The sequence below is a fragment of the Miniopterus schreibersii genome (assembly GCF_964146895.1).
Source record: "Miniopterus schreibersii genome assembly, chromosome: 4".
Classification (NCBI taxonomy): domain Eukaryota; kingdom Metazoa; phylum Chordata; class Mammalia; order Chiroptera; family Miniopteridae; genus Miniopterus; species Miniopterus schreibersii.
The window spans coordinates 45,334,818-45,357,005 of NC_138105.1; the positions used below are offsets into that span (position 1 = coordinate 45,334,818).

The 22,188-nt window shown below is 37.4% G+C and overlaps 1 protein-coding gene across 5 annotated transcripts in view; it reads right to left on the bottom strand.

Moving 5' to 3' along the window:
- SH3D19 (SH3 domain containing 19) overlaps window positions 1–22,188 on the bottom strand; it is a 142,592-nt gene that overhangs the window by 9,231 nt on the left and 111,173 nt on the right. For all 5 annotated transcript variants that reach the window (XM_081135601.1, XM_081135600.1, XM_081135602.1 and 2 more), the window contains 10 exons: window positions 20,992–21,099; window positions 18,467–18,579; window positions 14,570–14,631; window positions 13,261–13,525; window positions 10,475–10,543; window positions 10,168–10,308; window positions 5,342–5,414; window positions 4,207–4,337; window positions 2,288–2,349; window positions 376–578 (listed from right to left, as the gene is read on the bottom strand). In XM_081135601.1, the coding sequence (XP_080991727.1) occupies window positions 376–578; window positions 2,288–2,349; window positions 4,207–4,337; window positions 5,342–5,414; window positions 10,168–10,308; window positions 10,475–10,543; window positions 13,261–13,525; window positions 14,570–14,631; window positions 18,467–18,579; window positions 20,992–21,099 (1,227 nt within the window). The remainder of the gene's footprint in view (window positions 1–375; window positions 579–2,287; window positions 2,350–4,206; window positions 4,338–5,341; window positions 5,415–10,167; window positions 10,309–10,474; window positions 10,544–13,260; window positions 13,526–14,569; window positions 14,632–18,466; window positions 18,580–20,991; window positions 21,100–22,188) is intronic.

Below are 22,188 nucleotides of genomic sequence, written 5' to 3' on the forward strand. Positions count from 1 at the left end.
TGTTGCAGACCAGCCTCTTCAGGTGCTGGCTACGTAACTGACCAGGCACTACCCTCTCTGGGCTTTTTTCCTTTACTGTGAAGTGAAGGAAGATACCATTAGTTATACTCTATAGTCCATTTCTGTTTAAAAGTCTATGATTCTTCATCGGCCATTTCTGATATGAAGCTACTGCTAATTACCTAAAACACCAACGCTGGCTCTCCGAGAGATTACCACAGTGAGAGTACCCCACACAAATGACCATTTTAAAATCATTTTTCCTTCTACCTTAAAAAAAATGGCACTATGAGTTACTGTGCAGCTCAAGTACTATCTTATTATTTGGTTTATTTCAATTAGAACATAATAAAAAATGATATTCTCTATACTCACTTAAAACATTTGAACCAGAGGTGGGATGATCCTCAGCGAGTTCCACAAAGTTAAGGGGGAAAATCCCAGTTCTGCCTTGAAGTTCTCCTCTGGCCCATTCTTCATTCACATACTCTTTAAGAACAATACTTTCTCCCTCCAAGAAACTTAACTCATCCTTCTGGTCTCCAATATATTCAAACCGAGCAACACATCTTGGACCTCTGAACAAAGATTACATTTGTGGGTTAAACTAGAGAGTACTAATTTTCAAAATGCTTTAAAACCTTCATTCAGTCTTTCAATACATATTCTGTGTTTACTATGTAGTACGGTATACTAGGCATCATTTGAACTTTTCCATGAAAAAGAATAAGCTATATTTCTAAATGATAGTCCTTACTTTTCAGGCAGGAACCTGTCCACGCAGAAAGGCTACAAGTCAGTGTCACAGAGACATTCAGAATTCCATAAGCTCGTGGTCAGCTTACGCTGCCATGTCTCATGGCCACTTTTATAGCACTTCAGAATCTCCCCAGTCTCCATGTCTTTGTATTCTTGGACCACAGTAATCCATGGCTCAGTCTGAACCCTCTTGATTTAAATACACTGAGTTTAGGAGCGCTAACCCTGAGAATCGCAGGGCAAGTCATCAAACTTCCATGACAGAATGCAACGGGCATCAGCTGGGCAGAGTCAATGCTCAATATATGTTGAATCAGTCATGAGTTGTGTATATAGATGAATGGTCTTCAAAACTAGAAGGTTCAAATAAAACAGAAGCTCGGCATACTATCTTATAAATACTTAATCTTTTACCTAACACTGTTGTTTTAAAAATGATTTTTGCATCTCCTTTAAAAAGGCTTAATTTCTGAGAATTTAGAACAATCCTTAAATGGTCTGCATTTTTGACTGAAAATAAGACAAAAGCAGAGATAAAACTGTGTCTCTAGAAGACATGACTTCATACCAAACCTTCCATTTGAGGTGTTAGGAAGGAAGTTTCAATAGTAACAGGAGATGCAACTGCCTGAAGAGAAAAGATTGGTACTGGCTCCAATCAAATTCTGATTTAAGTCAGGTCAATGGACCAAGAGCTGTGAAAGCCCACTTCAAATTCAACCTGCTGACACATTAAATGCAGCTTAAAAATAGGAGAAAAACTGAACCTGAAAGAGAATTCAACTATTGTGGCATCATAAGTTTTCTTATTTGTGGTAACCTTTGCATTTATTTTCTAAAGTCCTCAGGGAGTATCTCCTTATGTCTGACCTATTCAAAGACAGGTTTACAATCTTCAGCAGGTAGTGAATTCTTTTATTTTACTCATTTAACTGGAACATAAAGTTGCACTGTGGCAGTGTTTTAAATCACAAAAAAGTTACAATGATGCATAAAAGGGTATAAATCCATGAAAAGGTCCTCAGACATAAAGGAAGACCCCTCCAACTTAACCCTTCCTTTACTTTCTTCTAGTTCCTCTTAAAAACAAAACAATACAAAATGTCTAGCAGTTTTTGTATGGTTCATATTTCTATAAGGTTAAGTATTTTCTATGACAAGAGTTTTGAACCTTCCAAAAAATTGTTGGTAGATAAACACCAGATGGCCCAAATAAAATATACTGGATGACAAACTATCTCTGCTCAAGCTGAGGCCAGGCTGTGGGAAGCAGCAAGGTAGGCTCCTTGTTGCTGTCTACATGTGCTGTATTGATACAAGGAGTTGCTTAGGTCGTCTTGAATCAGCATGATGAATTTTCATTAGCATTTGAATCCACTATGGCTTTTAAACAAGTAAAGTTTTCCTCATAATTGAAAAGACACACTGGGAATCAATAATCACAATCTGAAGTGTTTAAGCTTGGTAATTATGATATAAATGCTCACCTCCTTTGCATTTTGTACAAAAGAATACAAATAAAACTTACTTATTATCACAATGAGATGAAGCTGATTCTCTTTTCCCATTTCCTCCTTCTGGAACATCAATCTAGTAAAGACAAGTCAAGGTGAAAATTATATTTTTTCAGATTTTAGTAAGGTAAATTTAAGGTTAAGTAATTAGGAAATACATGATCGAAATTAGCCAGGTTAGATAGGTGTTTAACTGATTAAACGGTACCATAGGAGCTAACAGTAAGAAATCCAGAATTTGGGTTTTGAAAAAAATAATAAATAATAACTTGTGAGGCAGCCTTCCTTGAACAGCCAATCGATCCTTTTCTTATCTGCTGGAATAAGCACATTAACATCATTCTACCCCTGACTGAGTTTTCTCTATCCCATATCCCTTCTACGCTGAGAACTTCAGATGAGGAGGACTTAAGATAGACAAGGCATCAGGTATTTGGGCACCACTACCACACCTATTCACAGTGTTGGCAGAATTCTGCAATACTTTCTTGACCCCAAAATAAAACATTTACATCAAACTTGTGGATGCTCTCCATTTTCCTAACTGTGGAACATTTTTTCCTATCGATGTGACGGGGGAGGAAGAAAGGAGTTAGTATTCAGTGTCTGCTGAGCAGTGAGCCCTTCAAAGAGCACCTCATTCACAAGGCTCAGGGGAGCCAGGCTGTAACAAAGTATTTGGCCCTGGGGTATTCAGTCTGACAACCACTGACAGCTGTGAGGCCTCTATTAAACAAATCAGTGCCCTCTTGATTAATTCCAAAAGCTCAGTTTCAAAACAATTTTTTAAACTCGTAGGCTTAGAAATAATACTTATACCAATAATGTAGCAGATTCAGTGTAATTTATTTCAGTGAGGTAATTGTGGTTTTAAAAGTACTGCTACATTGGGCAGAAGAAAAATGAGGAAGAGAGCTAAAACTAACATTCTTCTTAATATTAATTTAGAGAATGTGGCTGGATTTTCCCAAAGAATCAGGGTATATGTGTGTGTGTACACACACACACACACGGGACAATTTGTAAGGCCCACATTTTATAATTCAAGAGACTCAAATTCATTTATATTGGAAAAATACAGGATCTCTGTTAAATTTGTTTTCTAAGTCTCTGATATAATGGAAAATTATTTGCTTTTTCCCCCCCAAATAGCTGTTAATGCTCAACTATTTATGCTAGTTTTATTGATATTTTCCATTATTAGTAAGTTACATCAGAGACGGAGTCACACTCCTTTATTGTGACAAAATGGCAGTCTTTGTATTTTATCCCCATGTTTCATAGCCACCTGGACTTAGCACTTATAGGGCTTGACTGTACAGGTCTGCTGTTACAAGTCAGGCTGTGAAGGGGTATAGAGTTCTGACAATTTAATATAGTTTTCCCCAATCAGATTTGAAATCATCATGTGAAAACCCATTAATGGACCACTACCTGCAATGAAAGTACTTTAGTATTCCCAAGTCTATTTTTCTAAGAGAAGAAAATAAACGGAATGAAAGAAACAAAAAACAAAATGTACTTCAAAGAAAAGGAAAAGTGGTACTGTAGCCTCAGAAAACAATCCTTCAGGACAATCTTGTACCTTTTGAGTCTTGTTCAGTAAATTTTTCAAAGAATTAACATATATTCTTAAGTATTTATCAATCCTCCAAGAAGAGCTGATTTGCCAGTTGACCTGTAGTGTTTTTTCACCTTAGGATTTCAAACAGCATTTAGGAATTAAGTTCCAGTACCTCATAATATATTAACAATTAACCATTATCTAGTTGAACAAACTTTTATTTTTTGAATTTTCTTAACACCAAATGAATCAATGGAAAAGAGAGAATTAGAACCCAAGAATCTAGGCCTCCAGTTACTTTTTCCAAACTGAAAGTTACATGGAACCCACTGAACGTATGACCAATTAAAACAATCATGACCCACTTACAATTACTTTGACGTAGTTGGCAGGAAATACCCCCGTCTGATTTCTATATTTTCCTCTATACCAATCTGTATCTATTTTTTCCAGAAGATAAACAATTTCTCCAGAAGTGAGATTCAAATCATCAACTTGCTCTGTAAAATAAAATTATAATTATGTATGATAAATTATTCTGGTTGCAAACTTGATTAAAGCAGAGCACAAAGTAGTATTTAGTTCTGTCCACCGAGGCAGTATGTTCTACTGATTCAGAGAGCAGATTATACTAATCAAATTGACTTAAAAATATATCTTTTTAAAAAATATTGCTGTTACCAGCTTCTTCTTTTAAGATCAAATTAGATACATTTATCCTACACTGACTAATGGGAAATGGTTTAAAAAGCACACCAAACACTGTGCTGACCAATGATTCCTACTGTGCCAATATAAACCTTTTGCTGAATACAATGTGAACAATGAAAGGGTTTTATAGACACGGTTTAATATTCTTATTGTTCTCAATCATGCTTAAAAATTACTGCAATCTCAAAATGTTAACTAAGGGAATACTACAGCTCTTTAGCAAGTAAATTTACTCACACTAAAATGAAAATCAGTCTACCAAGTGGATACAATGAAGTTATAAATAAATCAAGAATTTATCTGTAGCCTTGGATATCAAAGGTGTTTTAAAATTGATTTTAAAATATTTATATTTTCTTGTAAAATTTGGAGGGAAATGTTATTTCTAAAAAAAAATTATATTTCATCTCACAAGTAATAGCTATGTGTGTAGGTTTTACAATTCTTAGGAGAAAAGAACTTAATTTGTTAAATTAGAAATGATTTCATTATAATCGATAATTGGTACCCACTATTTTGAAAGAGTTAAAAAGTTTGTAACTGGTAGGTAGTTTGCTGTTTGTTCACACATATGGGAAACATCCTCTCTTTCTCTCTCATGGAGAGTTTCAAAAGCAAGGGTATGCAGCTAAGCATTCTGGAATGGTTGGGTACAGGTGACTGGTAAGATGACCCTGCCAGTCTAGGACTCTGATGCACAGAGAATGAAGAATGATGTCCCTCAGGATTAACCAAGGAGGATGCCTGCGCCTGGATCCTAAGGGCTCTGCTACTTTATTATTTATGTCCTTACCTGCTGTAAAGTCATGAAGAACAACAGCATGAGGAGCACTACTGTCAACAGGCTTCTGAGTGTGGCTTGGATCCTAAGGGGGGAAAACAGGGCTGTGAATGAAGTATGCAGGATGGGTGCTGGATTTACAGTCACTCTAAGACCAATTTTTTTTCCTCATTAGAGTCCTCTTGACATTATGAGTACAGGATGCAAAACATACAGTTGAGCCAAATAAGAGAATCAATATCAAGTTGAAAAGGAATGTGTCCTTGCCAAGGGAGGCAGAGATAACTCAATTATAATATCCTCTAGCATTTTTAAACAAAGAGAGTTAAACAAGACAGAATTAACCAACTTTTTCCCCCCCCACTAGGACCTATTTTACACTGAAGTAGTGTTTTTTGACTTCTTTACCAATCTAGGGAAGTTTTTCTACAAACAGGATTAAATCTTTTTTTTTTTAAATCCTCATCTAAGGATATTTTTCCATTGATTTTTTCAGAGAGTGGAGGGGGTGGGGAGAGAGAAAGAGAAACATCTATGTGAGAGAGACACATTGACCGGTTGGGGTGAGGGGAGGAAACCCGCAACCCAGGTACAGGCCCTTGACCAGGAATGAAACCCGAGACCCTTCAGTCCTAGGGCTGAAACTCTAACCACTCAGACATAGCAGCCATGGCACTAGTACTAAATCTTAAGAACAGAGCCTTAGAAGTTTTATCTGTATTAAGATAGGAATTGAAGAAAGTTCTGCAATTGATGCACTTGCCTTTCATAATGAAAAGAGCTAATGACTTCCACAAAAGTATAATTCACAAAAGTAAAATCCATTTCATTTATTACCACTTAACTGAATGTTTTCTCTAATTTAAAATCCAACACTATCTCCTATGCCGGGCCTGGAGTTTCTACTTAATCTGAATGGTTTATTCAATAGCAATTCTAAGTAAATTAGCAAAGAGAATTCAATATTCTCTAACCATCTAGCCAACTGCCATAGATTTGCTAGAGCAGAGGGGGAAGTTGAAGAGTGACCTTTCCTTAATAACAAGCAGTTGTTATTCTTAGTTTCTTCATATAAACAGGCTAATAATGCCTATCATCATCATCATCAAATCTGACTGAAGGATATTATTTGGAGTTACAATTTTAAAACTCTTCAACACTGGCAAACTTGCAAAATAAATGTAGACAGATTTTTGTGCCCCTTCTTGTCTCTTCACCTCCTTCAATGACTTGTCACCTCAGGGGTATCTCCATACTTCTATCCCTCTACCCCTCGCCTGGCCATGATGTGCCCGGTAGATCAGACTGCACTGTGGATAATGGTCCAACTTCTCCATTTCCATCCTGCAGCATCTCTGCTCAGATCTTCTCTAAATCTCACCTGCTCTTTCAATGAGAATGCACCTGTGGAGGTGTGCTGCATTCTCTCAAGTTAGGTAAACTGAAATACCAACTTAGGTCAAGATAGTAATGCCTAAAGGCAGCCTGTTATATGAGTTTACCAAAGTAACACTGACATTTTCTTAAGGGCCGCTTAGTGCTTTCCCCTAAATAAATAAGCATCATGAGAATTTCAGGGATTATGGAAAGGAATTGTGGGATATTTTAAATCTGGAGGGGCTTTTACAAATTATTTACTTTATTTATTATATGCATACATGCATGGTTTTCATTTTTTTCTGATTTACATCTGTGGAAAAAGGAATGACTTATTCAATACACTGAGTTCAGCTAACATCTGCTAAAGATGTCAGCATAGGTAAATGCAGTACTTGCATCCTCCCACAGCCACATCAGAATTACAACTAAACTACAGAACAACCATATTCAGAACTGCCTGAAATCTAGCTGAACAGAAGAAGTTCTATAACTAAGGATACAAAGAAGAAGCCACATCAAGACTGGTAGGAGGGGTGGAGATGTGGAAGAGGCTGGTCCCACACCACATGTGGCAGATAACAACTGGGAGGGATATTGCAGCTATAGAGGTTCCCCCTATGGAGCAAGTGGTCCCAGCCCCACATCAGCCCCCTCAGCCCAGGGTTCCAGTGCCAGGGCACATACAAGAATCAACCAATGAGCCCTTGCCAAGTGGCTCAGCTGGTTGAGCATCATCCTGTGCACCAGAAGGTTGTGGGGTTCGACTCCTGGTCAGGGCACATTCCTAGGTTGCGAGTTCAATCCCTGGTAGGGGTGTGTATGGAAGGCAACAGATTGATGTTTCTCACATCAATGTATGTTTCTCTCTCTCTCCCCTCCCTCTAAAAATCAATAAAAACATATCCTCGGGTGAGGATTAAAAAAAAAACAAAACCAATGAATGCATAAAGAAGTGGAACAACAAATCACTGTTTCTCTCTCTCCCTTCCTCTAAAAAAACAAAAAAAATTTAAGAAAAAAAGTACAAATTGGTAGTTACAGAATAGTTATGGGGATGTAAAGTAGAGCATAGGGAATACAGTCAATAATATTCTAATAATCGTATATGGTGTCAGATGGGAGTGAGATTATCAGTAATGATCACTTAGTAAGTTAAATAATGCTCATCACTGGGTTGTACCACTGAAATGAATATAATATTGTATGTCAACTCTAATTGAAAAATAAAAAATTATTTCAAGTGAAAAATAAATAAATTGTGTTAGGCTAGTCGGCTATCCACATGGAAAATAAATGAAGTCAGAGGCCTACTCCACACAAAACACAAACATGAATCTCAACAGTCTAAACATAATCAAGCCTGGAGAATAGAAGAGGTGGGATAATAACCTGTGCCTTCCAATTAGCTTCCCTCTCTGACTTTAGTGCGGGGATAACCCCTAGGAATGCTGCTCATCAACCATGTCTGGTAGGTGAAGGACAAGAGGAAAAGGCTTGGCCACTAGGGGGTCTATATAAATAACTCAGACCACACCATTAGGGTGGGTATCTGGTAGGTAAATCTAATTTATTTCAAAGCTCTCTTTAATATGGCTCTAACAGCTAATACAAATGAGTAATAAGAATAGCTAATATTCATTGTTCACTCACTATACTACTTACAGTGTTAAACACCTTATATGCATTAATTAGCTCATTTAATTTTTTAAACATCTTTGAGATATAATTCACACATCATAAAAATTCACCCATTTAAAGAGTACATAGTTTTACTATATTCACAGGATTGTGCAACCATCACTACAATCTAAGTTTAAAACTTTTTATCACCCCTACAAAGAAACCTACCCATTAGCAGTCACTCCCCATTCACCACCACTCTCCCCAACCCCCAGCCCTAGGCAACCACTAATCTACTTTCTGGATTTACCTATACTGTACTTTTATATAAATGGAATATATAATATATGAATTCTAAAAATGACTCTGTGAAGAATTATCATAACTACTTCACACATTTAAAAAATGCAGTTTAGAGATAACTGAGGTGGTGGAAAGGGAACAGAAACCCATCTCCCTGAAGCCCAAATATGTGCTTGCAACAAAATAACAATCTCCCACTTTCCACATGATCTGCAGATTCAACTTCAATTGATCTCATTCGATATTTTCTGTTTACTAAGGCAAGGGAAAGTATAACACATTTTTTAGAAATCTTTACCTTAAAAACCAGGCTTTCAAAAAGGTAAGATTTACTTTCTAAAAAATGTGATGCTAGCCATGAACCAAGAAGCCTAAACTAGGCTTCATTTTAGTATCACCTGTAGTTGTCCAGTAGAGGCCAGCTTTGCAAGTCTACGATACAAGATAAATGAGATGTTTAATGTGGAAAAAAATTTGGTATATTAAAAAAAGAATAAATTCTCATCTTTTTAGCTTCTACTTTTCATAAAGAAAAGCTTTTTGGCAGCCCAACTCCCATGGTTACCTGTCAGTGTGTTCTGAGAGAGGAAGGGCAATTGTGACAGATGGATAATGATGGATCAAAACAAAAAATATGAGTGATAGAAGAACCTTCCCCACATGAATTAAACTTAGAATTTTCAGTATCCTAGCTGCAATTAGCTTAATGTGTATCTTCTCTGCTCTCCAATATACAAATTTTTAGTTTTCTCAGCAAACTTCAAAAGATAAACTGCCTTCTAAGAAGGGAGAATTGGACTAGATTATGAAAACTAGGATGAATGGGAAACCAAATACTTTACTTGGATTAAACAATTGGTGGATATTATTTTTCATGTTTGCTACATTAACTAACAGTGAAAATTTAACTGGGTAACTTAAGAAGCTCTTTTAAAAATATACCTCTAAACACAGTTCAATGGCATTTTTCTTGCTAAACGAAGACTTTTGATGATCACTATATTCTCCCCGGATCCACAAATTTGTTAGGCCTAAATTGTAACCTCACGTTGTTGGATTACATTTCATTTCATTATTTTATGAGCTATAATCAGAAGAGATGAGGTTTACACTAAGCTTAAATCTTAACAGGAAGTGCTTTTTTATGTCAGGCTGAGCATTTATAGGGGTCCCTTTAAAATAATTATCCATTCTGCTAGGGAACTAATCTCTGGCACTTTAGTAAGCATCTACATTATTTAAAAAATAAATGGCTCTCACAGTTGAAAATTAATGCCTGAGTGCTCTGGTTGCTTTAAGTCAGCATGATATGAAGAAGGCAAGGCACGTGGTAGTCACTGTGTATCAAGGTGATTAATAAGACAGTGGCAAGTCTTTTAGAAGTAATTTATTCTTAAAATGGAATAAAATGCTACTGTAATTTTTACTCTGGTTTAAAAAATACTAATAAAAATCTGAGAATGAGATATAATTAGTAGTTCTACGAAACATGCTGCCATGGGTGATATGAGGGCTATACAATATTAATTCCTTACGTTTGGTCTGCTCCTAAGATGTTCATCAAGTGGGGTGATAATCTTCATCTGAGACAGGTGAACTCTGCCAGTGTCTTCTCCCTTTTGGCACTCCAAGTAATTATTTTCTGCCTGCTTCAGCATCACAAGTACGTCCCCACGCTGTAAGGTACAATACCACTCTCTGAAGCAATTATTATTTAATAAAACATTATTACTTTTCCCACATTTTAATCTTTGGAGCCTAAAGCATTTAATAATGTGTAAAACAGTGATAACAGAGACTGGCGATTTTTTTTACATTTGTCAGTAAAGCGCTCTACTTTACCTTACAAGAGAGTTCTCCGGGGTTTTGCGAGACAATGTCTTCATTGGCAATTCCATGAGGCACAGACAGCTTAAATGTAAACCAGTAAAAGGATTATTCACAATCAAAGAACCTCCTCAAAAATTGCTGGTCATGTGGGGATTTGGCAGGTATGCCTAAAATACATCTTCTCCAGGAAAATCTTTACTTGGCTTCCTCACACTCCAGGTGTAGTGGGGCCTGTCATTTCTCATGGATACTGAGTTCTTGGGAGTATGGAGTTGAGCCCACAACAGCTGAATGTGGCCTAAAGTTCTCTTTAACAGCTAGAACCAGGAAGTTCTATTCTATAGGACAAGATCCACCAAGTCCCCTGGGTGTCTGAAGGAAAAATACTCAGCACCTGCATTCATAACCTGTAATGACTGCCTCTGAGTCAGGGCTCTCAATGGCTGTTGTCTTCTGAAGGCTGATCAGGGACTGGCACCTCCTCTACAGTGCTTGACTGACTGCTTCATTTGCCCTGGATCTCATCTAATAGAGCCTCTCTGCTACCAAGCGTCTACTTAAACCCAATTCACTGCCTGACTCCAATCACTTTCTGGTGCACTCAGCTGTGTCTGATCTTAGAAAGGTTTGTACGACTGTACCCCACCCTGGCCAGGGGACTCTGATCCCTGCCTTGGTCCATTTTGGCTGATGAGTACAGGTCAGACAGCCTTTACAATATAAAGCATATCCAGGAAATGTGATCACACAAGCTCACTTCCAACAAGGAAATAGAGGCTACTTGGGCCCTTCCACCACTCGGGAGCAAAGATGCAGAGTGAGAGGGCTTGGGTGGTGACACTTCCCAGCATTTCCGTCAGAATCCCAGGGCTCTCAAGGTACCCAGATTCCTGGTTAGCAATTTAATGGTAGGGTAACCTTGTAAAAAACAAGGAATTTAAGAAATTATTTCAAAATGAGACATCTACTCTAATATACCATTATTTTAAATTTACTGAGTAATTTAAATGCTTTAATTGACATCACACAGCTATGCTCAGAACCACAAGCACCATTTCCACAGTATGGCAACATGGTTAAGAGCATGGGCTGTCAGTTGATCTGTGTTCAAAAGCTGGCTCCACCGCTAACTAGCTTTGTGACCCTGGACAAATTACTTAATGGCTCTGTGTATTATTTTCTTCATCTGTATAATAGAGGTAATAATAGTATCTACCTCACAGAGTTGGTGTGAGGAGTAAATGAGTTATTTTATATATATAATGTGCTCTGAACAATACCTGGCCTAAAATAAGTACTCAACACTATTAGCTACTATTTTTATTTACTTATTATTTTTAAGTAATGTAACCCAAACAATATCCCTGGGTTACAGCAATTAAAAATGTCATCAGTTTAACTGAATATGAATGTATATGAATACACTAGACTAAGGAGGATTTTATAAAACTCTAAATGGATTAAAGTGAAAATAATTTCTGGCTCAATGATGGAAATGTAGCACAATATAAAATTATTAGTTGCTGTTCTTGATAAAAGTTACTGTCATACTATTGTTTAAAAAGCACGAACAGGCCCTGGCCTATTAGCTCAGATGGTTAATGGCATCGTCCTGATAGGACAAGGTTGCAGATTCAATCTCTGGTGAGGGCAAATACAAGAAACAACCAATGAATGCATAAATAACTGAAACACCAAATCGATGTTTCTCTCTCTTACTCTCTAAAAATCAATCAATAAAATTTAATAAAATAAAAAAAACAAACAAACAGGTCTGATCTGATTTCCTTATTTTTTAACCGAACCAAAGTAGAGAGAGCACATCAACTCTGTTTTTAAGTATGGGAAATGAAGACAAAGGTTTAAGGTCATATGATGAGAAACATACTCATAAGACAACACAATTAATATCTGAACTATCCCAATTATTTTTTTTTCTAAATATTTTTATTGATTTTTAGAGAAAGAGAGTAAGGGAGAGGGAGAAAGAGAAACATCTATGAGCTGCCTCCTGCACATCCCCTACAGGGGACCGAGCCCACAACCCAGGCATGTGCCCGGACTGGGAAATTGAACCGGCAGCCTTTTGGTACATGGGACGATGCTCAACCAACTGAGCCACACTGGCCAGGGCTCAACTATCCCAATTATTGATGAAAACTTCTAACTGGTACCTATTAAATGGCCCATGATAATTAGGTTTACAAAAGGGGAAAATTAGGGAAAAACCATTCATCTTAATAAGACCTTTCTATTTTATTTTAAATTTTAAGCTGTGGGTAAGGGATACAAAATCTATCAGTTACTTCCATCAGTCTAATCTACTGGTTAGGTCTGTCAGAGCTCTTGTTTGGTCAATCCCTGCCTGCACTGCTTCTTCTTCCTATATTTCTCCTAATAATGAAACCCTGCTTTAAAGACCTAGGTTTTATCATGGCCTACTTATCCAAAGCACTCTTAGGGTCAAGGGTCAAGTCCACATTTGTCTCATCGTCTTCCTCTAAGGAATAATGGATCTATCTTATATATTACTTCAGGACAAACCTTTTGACCACAAACATCTTTTTTTAAAAAATTTTTTTTTTTAAATATATCTTTATTGATTTCAGAAAGAAGAAAGGAGAGGGAGAGAGAGAGATAGAAACATCAATGATGAGAGAGTCATTGATCGAGCCCGCAACCCGGGCATGTGACCTGACGGGGAATCAAACCCCGATCGCCTGGACCCCAGGTCGATGCTCAACCGCTGAGCCATGCCTGGCCAGGCGACCACAAACATCTTTAAAAGCTAAATTTACCATGTATTTCCTGTAGAGTGGGTGTCCTGGTTTAGGGCGAGGGGGTAGCACTGGATATTGACTTTTAAAAACTTGACTCTTGGCTTTTGGGAGTCTGGATGCCAAGCTGTTTTGTTGTTTCTGAAGATCCATGTCAGAAGAAGAACAATTAAAAGGCAGTTTTTTATTTGATGTTCTGGTTGCAGGAAGTCTAGGGGGAAGTGGTCGTTCAGGGGCCCCCTTGGAAGGAGGCTGTCGAGCCGGTATGACTTTTCCATTTATAGGTCTGAAAGGCAATGTGGGAGCTGTGAGTCAGAGTCAATATTAGATTCTGTTTTGTCCTAATACACACACACACACACACACACACACACACACACACACACCCGGGGGGGGGGGGGGAGTTCTTTCTGCTAATATAATACAATTACCTAAATATGCAGGGTATGCTATTTCTGAGCAAATGGCTGCTGCATTAAACATTATATTATTAGAGGAAATGTCATGATTTTCCAGCTTCCTCTTATCTTGCACTGGAGATTCATTAGTTCAAGACAAACAAGCATTTACTCTCATGCGCTCTCAAAGGCCCCATTTGCTTTTAAATACACCATGACTATTTCAGGAAACTAAGCACTTTCTACCAAAGTCTGAGATGAAAAGCTTATAGTAAAATGTCAGGTATACATGATGTGGTCTAGTCCATGATTAGAAAAGGAGTATCAAATTTCCCTAATATTTATGTTATAGGAATTATGATTCCAACTCTAATTTAGATTAATATAAAGAAAGTTGTTTTGAAAATGAGATAGGAATCCATTACTTTGAAAGCCTTTCCTTAATCCCTATGATAGAAACAATTTCTAACATAGTAACATCTGATAGCATCACAGCTTTTTGTTCAAACAACCCTGGAACTCAGGCAGGCAGGTCACCACTAAGCTCACAGAGCCTGTCTCCCTTAGGAAATGCCAAAACCAGGCTGGTTCCTCATAACGGGGAGTGGGTGAGTGTGTGAGAGTGTGTTCATTCCAGAAGTGGAGTTGTTCTAGGTTCAGAAAGGAGTCTTGTTAGTTTGAGGAAAAGTAACAGAGATCCACGTTTGTGTTCTGTGAGTTTTTGAGATTGTGTTCAAAGAAGCAGCAGAGATTCCTACAACCTGCTGTCAGAAGCAGACTGTAGGCTATTGGCCTGAGTGAACTGATGAGTTTAATGGATCTCTAAAAGGAGGTCTAAGGCCAACAGCACTTGGTTTTGATGACAAGAAGGACAGCCCAGTCTCTGAGTCATTGTTTCCTAACTTACTTTTTTAAAGCTTTCCCACACTTACCTTGGTGGCAGCCTTGGGGGTCTTCGCACAGAGCCTCCTGTTTGAACAGCCTGGTCTGATTCCTGCAAGTATCAGAGAATGTTTTTTAGTTAAGGTTCATCTGAAACAAGACCTCGTCAAGAGGAATTGTGGACAACTTTTTGGCTGGATCTATAAATGGAAACATAGCTGAGTTAGAGAAAGTAAAACAAGTTAGAGAGAAAGTTTTTAGTCTTAAGCAATATTAACTCATTCCATGTTCCCACCTAAATTGTCCATATCCTTATACAAGTGAAGACATAAAGGAGGGGAATGGTGATCTGTTATTGTGGACCAGGGCCCAACCAATTGCCCTGCATGGTTATACACTCAGCAGATTCAAAAGGTATCAAGAATGATGTTTAAACAGTGATAAGTTACACAGTAGCAATTTAAGCAAGAAGTGTAGGGAATTAAAAAAACAAAACATATGGTCCTTATGTGACCCATGATGACACACAAGATATGTACTGCTCCTAAGTTTAACACATTATAAGTGGTGATTAATTTGTTTTGCTTAGAACAGGCAGATCTTGCATCACTGGATGGTGCGGTGGGTTCTGAGCTGGAAGGATGTGGGAGCAATAAAAGAAGCTTAAGGGATGGCCTGAAAGGAAGGCATTTGAGGAAAAAAGGACGTGGCCCAAGAAAGCAGAGAGCTCATATCATTACAGCAAAAGGGTGGGATGTGCTGAGAAGAGTACTCACCAAATTCTTCTAATTCTGATCTCTCTCTCTCTCTGTCTCTCTCAACCTTTTCTACTTTCTAAGCCCCTAACACTGACTTCCAGAAAATAATATTTCTCCAGGAACTCATAAGGGAGAAAAATGCCAGCCTTTTAAAATTACACTGCCCTTTTTCTTTTTTGTAAAAGAGGTTTAACTATACCTTGGGAGATCTTTGAGCTATTCCAGACTTTTCCTCCTTCTCGTATATAAATGAGTTAAAAATCACTTCCATGGTTTTTAATTCAAACTGAATATTTATAACTTTTCCTTAAATATCAAATGATTAACTGCCAATAACTGCGATCATTGAAATATGTTTCAATGTTTTAAAATCTCATTTTTAAAAACAAATTAAGCTGCCCTTAAAACTTGGTTTCACTAATGAGTTCAGCTAATGTAGTGAAGAAAGTCACCAGCTCATAAACCCTGTAATATTACAGACTATAATCCATGCCTTATAAATACACTGCTGCCGATATTTCCCCCTGACAAATACTACTGTGATACTCAAAAAAATCATTTATTTCTTTGGCCACTTTTAAAATTAAAAAAAGCAGAGAAACATTATAGTAGATAGACAGGAACGTTTGTTGCTTTTTCTCAGCATTATAGTTGTTAGATACCTTAATTAAAAGCAAAATTTAAAAAATATAGACATATAAATTTGACATAGAAAGTTGTAGATGATGTACTGTAATAAATAGATATCATATAATCCTAATCTAGTACCAGATACCAGATGTAGTTTTCTCCAGATGGTGCTATTTTATAACAATCTTAAATATCTTCTTCTCAATTTTCTACAATGAGCAAACTCTAAATCAGAAAAAAGGCAGTATCTTCAAATCCCCAAGGAATGTTGGGTACCTCTGAAACACACTGCTGTATCTGACACACTGAGTACAGGGAAATGGTTACTGCAGAAATAACTGCCTTAGTATTGGCTCAAATTCAGGTTTATGCACAGGTTCTGCCAACACTCTTTGGAAGATTGTTGATTAGGGCTTTCCTCCTCTTCAATAATATTCCACACATAACTGGAGCTGCTCTGACATCCCTGCATTCTGGCTTTTGATGTGTTTGGATAGGCATTTTAGTTCCTGAAGAAGGTGGTTTTTCTGCTGTACTGTCCCTGTAGATCTGGAGATGCCATCTTTTTTGTTCATCTGCTTTGGAATTCTTTTTTATATTCTAATATCAAAATAAGTCCCAGTTTTTAGCTATATTTTCAAAAGACAAACATTTCTTCTAAGACCACACTCTCATCTGCTGGAATGACTGAGCAGCCTTTGCAGATGCTTCTCCTCTACCTTCTGCAGGAACTGGTACCACTTCTAGGTCCTGAATTCATGAGCCACATTCTGTGCTATACCTATGATTCCCTCCTGCACCGGCTGGCAGCCTCGTTGGGGAAGGTTTTGGGAGCCACGGGTTCCCATGGTAGGTACACAGAAACATCTGCCTCTGCTGACAGAATGGTCACAGGGTCCTGATGTTCCTCACCCTGGAGCCCCTCATCATTTAAATGAAGAAAGTGAGATTTTGCAACGATGGAAAGCTGCAAAATCTGTCCTGAGATGGAAAGTTCCCCAGTACTGAAGGCAGGAGAAACAGTGGAGGTTTTTTTCCTGTGCCTTATCAGATGACACACTGGAAAAGACCAAGCCTGTCCTTACGGGTCATTACACTGGAGAAATAGTTTTTCCAGAGATCCTCACCCACACCTGAAGCCTTTATGCCCTCTGGTCTAAAATCCATTCAGTAATTGTAACTCTCAAACAAAAGGAATTTCTCATAGATCTGACTTTCTGGCCCTAGAAATCTATTTGTGTGACTTCAGCCAAATCATTTAACTTGTGGTCTATTTCTCACCTCTTCTCCCTTCAGACCCAGTGTGTCTATCATGGGATGTACTTATTACAGTTCAGCACAGAATGCTTTGGCCCCACCCTCCACCTTTGTAAACAGTGCAGGACAGGATTTTCCTCATGTTGTTCATGTGAGGTATAAACAATTATGAATATAGTACTTCTCCAGATGGTTTAGTTTATTCTAACTTCTTTTTCTTGTTTTTTCTAAAATGCGGGAGTTGCTTTGTGGACTGCTTAACACCAAATGTAATACCTCGTATTTTAATAGAGCTTCACATGTAGTTTACAAAGCCCATGACTTCAGTGAATGATATGTATGCCTAATACTCATCATTCTCTCACTCCCTTTTATAACCCTTTGAGCAGACGCTGTGACCTTCTCAGGTAAGTTTTCCTCCGTGGAAATTTGGGATATTCCTATTCAACAATAGTATGGTATCATCCCCTTTTGGGATTTCTTGGCCCAGTTTTAATAAAAATGTATTACCAAGCACTTTGAAAATGCAAGTGATCACTAAATTTTAATTCAGCCTACAGGAAAATCTCATTAACTTAATATTAGCTAATTCAATTTAATGTCTTCTTCAAAGAAATTTCTTTTCAACTAGATGATTAGATGGTTTGCATGTAAAATAAGCATAGTTAATGCACAATGTAAAACTATTATGAAATTCAAACTGAAAAGTTGTTTCACAGACTTTAAGTATTGGTTTCTTTTGAAACAAACCTTAAAGATTATCTATCTTATGGGAATTTCAAAAAGTATAGGGAAATTGCATTAAGGCTGAAGAAAAAATATATATATTTAAAACTCTTTGCCCACCATTTGTTAAGAAGTACACAGTAAAGCACTATTTTGTTTAATTTAAAAATAATTTTCCCCTAAATTTCAGAGTAACAAATTCTTATGGTAATTCTTAAAATTATGTCACTAATTGGTATTTTAAATAAAAACTGACGATTGAAATAAATTTATTTTCACAAATATTAGCAGTTTTTAGAGATTTTTTCATAACTTCCTCATTATTAGTGCCATTTAAAAGACATAACCATTATATTGGTATAGGACAAATTATTTTATGATGCAGTACAATGAATTGGCCTAATTCTTTTGTTCTATAGGGATTTGTAAAATATAAAACATCACATTAAATAAATACATGGAACTTAGAAAATGACTTGCAATAAAGGTATTTTTTAATCTGACCAGTAGTAAAATAACTTAAAATTAGCGCATCGCTTGGTCTTCAACCTACGACAATCTATAATGACCACTTACCAAGCTTCTAGTTCTGTCAACATTACTGGGTTTTCCAGATACTGTACTGTAAGTGTTTCCAATAGGCTTTTCAGTAGGGAGAGGAGGTGGGCCTTGTGGATCCTCATGTAAACCTGGAAAAACAGCAGTAATTCATCAATAATTTCTGGCCTCTGGGGATTCCGAGGATGAAATGATTGCAGCTTGGTTCCTTAGGAAAATGGTTACCATAAAAGATCCACACAAACATGGATAGCTAAGCAAATGAGAAAGAACTCCCAGCAAACTTCAGAAAATTGATGGGTGCCTGGCCAGGGTGGCTCAGCGGTTAAGCATCGACCAGGCGATTGGGGTTCGATTCTGGGTCAGGGCACATGCCCGGGTTGTGGGCTAGCTGACCAATGACTCTCTCATCATTGATGTTTCTATCTCTCTCCCTCTCCTTTCCTCTCTCTGAAATCAATAAAGATATATTAAAAAAAAAAAAAAAAATTTGATGGGTTAGTGGACATCAGCTACAGAATGTTTTATAGAGAGTAAAAATGATATTAAATAATTACAGCAGCCAACATTTTTTAGAACCTTCTAAATGTCAGGCATTAAGGCACTTTACCCACATACATTTCTCCAACCAAGATCTATCTATGTGCTAGATCTGCGCAGTGCATTAGCTAGTAGTCATATGTGGTAGTTTAAACTTAAATCTTAATTATTTAAAATTAAATAAAATTAAATTTTCAGTTCCTCAGTTGCACTAGCCACATTACAAGTACTCAATAGCCACATGTGGCAAATGGCTACCATACAGTACAGCACAGTTCTGAAATATTTCCATCTTTGAAGAAAGTCCTATTGGACAGCGCTACACTAAATAATATCCTCCCTGTTTTTCAGATGAAGAAACTGAAACCGAGAAGAAAATATATGAGCCACCCAAGGTCTTAATGCTAGTAACTGTCAGAACCAGGGTTTTGAACTGGAAAGGCTACGCTCATTGGAATAGGTGTGCTGCTTCTTAATAGGTGAGGTATCCAACCTTCCCCCATCCAAATAGTTAAATGTGTTTTGTAATTCATTATCTCCAGATTAAGGGCCCTGATTGCTCCCTCAATTTAACAAACAATATCTTTACATCCAACCAGCATTCTTCCCTCAGTGATTGTGCACCTCCAATTCATTTTAAAAAGAAGAAAACAAAGATGACCAGATTAAATTAGTGACAGTTAATTAAAATCTGTGTGCAGGAACACTTGGAGAGAGGATGGCTGTTACATACTAAAGGAGGCTAAACCCATCTTTTACACATGGCTTAGGCATTCAAAGGAGATGGGAGGTTTTCCCTGTCTTTCGAAAGAACACTCTCTGCCTCCATTTCACGGGAAAAACCTGGAACAAGAGGATGATCTGTCAGGTCCCTATTTTATCCACAGACAGGAAAACACTCAAAAGGAGGAAAACACCCAGGCCAAATACTAGACAAACAGTGATTTAGAGACAGGTAAGCGTTCTTGGTGAGAGGCCGTGCTGCCCTGGGAATTAACATGCATGGAAACATTCCAACTCAGTCACCATCTGGAAGCCTTTCTCTATGCTACAGTTTCCTTATTCTTAACAAGAAGTAATGAATCGTTTAGGATATAATATTGTTGTGACAAACAATTAAGAGTACAAAGTAGAAACAATACGAAAGTAGAGAGGAGACAGCCAACTGGCAGTAAGGGACACAAGAACTATCCAGTGTGGGTGTGGGGGGAGGTGGAGGTTTCCAATTTCAAATAATGTGGTCCACAGAGGTCTCAATGAGGAAACCGTCAGGAGTCCTGTACCATAAACCTGTTCCTTTCTTCACTTGTCCATTCGAGGCTCTTCAGACACCAAAAGTCATGCTTTTCTTCCTCTACAGCATATATGCACTGCTTGATCATTGTAATAATAAAATTGTGGGGAACTGGTTTTTGAAATAGAAATAACTCTCGAGTCTAGAAACTAGCACTTCAGTTCTCTCACTTATAGCAGGATAGAATTCAACTTTCTAATAGTGCCTGGAGGTTTGTCAGGATAAGAAATAAAGGTGCTTCTTCAATATACCAGTTTCAGGATTTCAGGACTATTATTCCAATATATAAGTGTGCAGAAAAAAGTAAACATCGTTATGTTTAGATTATGCTGACTGGAATAATATATTTCCCATATATACTGGAATAATATACTCTATATTACAGACGCATATAACTTCATTTGCTATCAGTTTCAATTACTTTCCTACCATACTTTACCAAGGGCACTAGGACAGGATATTATAATTCTGAGTTTCGGTCTTCCTTTAGTCTCTCTACCAAAAGACAATGTTAAAAAGAAATAAAATCCAAATTTAATGTACTAATTGTCTAAAGAATTGTAAAAAACAACTTTTTTTTAAATGTCTTGACTATGAATAATAATAAATGGCCGATTACACATGATTTCAAAAGCAGGCATTGATAAAATAGCATATATTTCTCCCAGGCTCTTGGAGAAACAAATAAAGAAGGCAGAAAAGTGCTTACATTTTCCTGGTTTGGCTGGAATTCGAATCACAGTGGGCTTCCTGGTGGGTGCTGGTTGAACTGCTAGGTCTTTTGTAGGTTCTGTTTTTGTGGGGAGCTGAAAAGGATCTAATGAAAAACACAGTTTATTTTGCATGTTTTAGTTAACATGGGCTCAAACAAAAAACCTCATTCATAATTAAAGAGTCATATTTTTCATGCCCCAAGGAAAACTATTCACGGATAAACAAAATCTCAGTTTGCAGGGACAAAAACAAAGTTGGAGCTCATGAAAGGAAATAACTTGATGCTCTGTAAATAATTCATGTGGCTTTTCTTCCTCTCTGATGAGAGGGATCAGGACAATCTTGAATTATGTAGAAGCTATCTTTCATGGGAGTGCAATCATTTCATAAGTATCTGCCTGAAAATGAGGGGCAACTGAACCGAGGAGCAATTTTCCCCCTAATGTGTAGCCTCCCACACCCCTAGGAAGAAAGGCCTCTGCAGCCCACACTCCTGTGCCTTCTTGTGTTTTCCTGTGGAAAACTTACCCACAGGGCTCACCAGGGGCCGCCATCCTACCCAGCATTGTGCCTAGCACAAAGCGGGTGCTCAGGAGAGTCTTGAATTTAACACTTTAGTAAAACTACATTTCAGCAACATGAAAATGAAAAACATTTTATCCTGGAAATAAAATAAGACATTTCCTTTCAAATATTTAATTTTGGGGTAAGGATATATGACTTGTCATTTCTCCACCTTAACTGATTCATTTAAAATGCACATTTTATGGCCCTAGCTGGTTTTGGTCAGTGGTTAGAGCGTTGGCCAGAGGACTGAAGGGTCAGTCCTGGGTTTGATTCCAGCCTAGGGCATGTGCCTTGGTTTCAGGCTTGATCCCTGGCCCTGGTCGGGGCTTGTGTGGGAGACACAATTGATGTGTCTCTCACACTGATGTCTCTCTCTCCCTCTCTCTCTCCTTCCTTACCTCCCTTCCACTCTCTGAAAAGCAATGGAAAAAAATATCTTCGGGTGAGGATTAAAACAGATAATAATTAAATAAATAAAAAAATAAAATAGACATGTATATGCTTAGAAAAAGTATTTTAAACAATTTTTTTAATTTTTTTTTTTTACTGAAAAGAATAGCCTTTTTTTGCCTTTAATGTCAATGTTCTTTTCAGTAGTTTGGAAAAATGACCATAAAAAATTTTA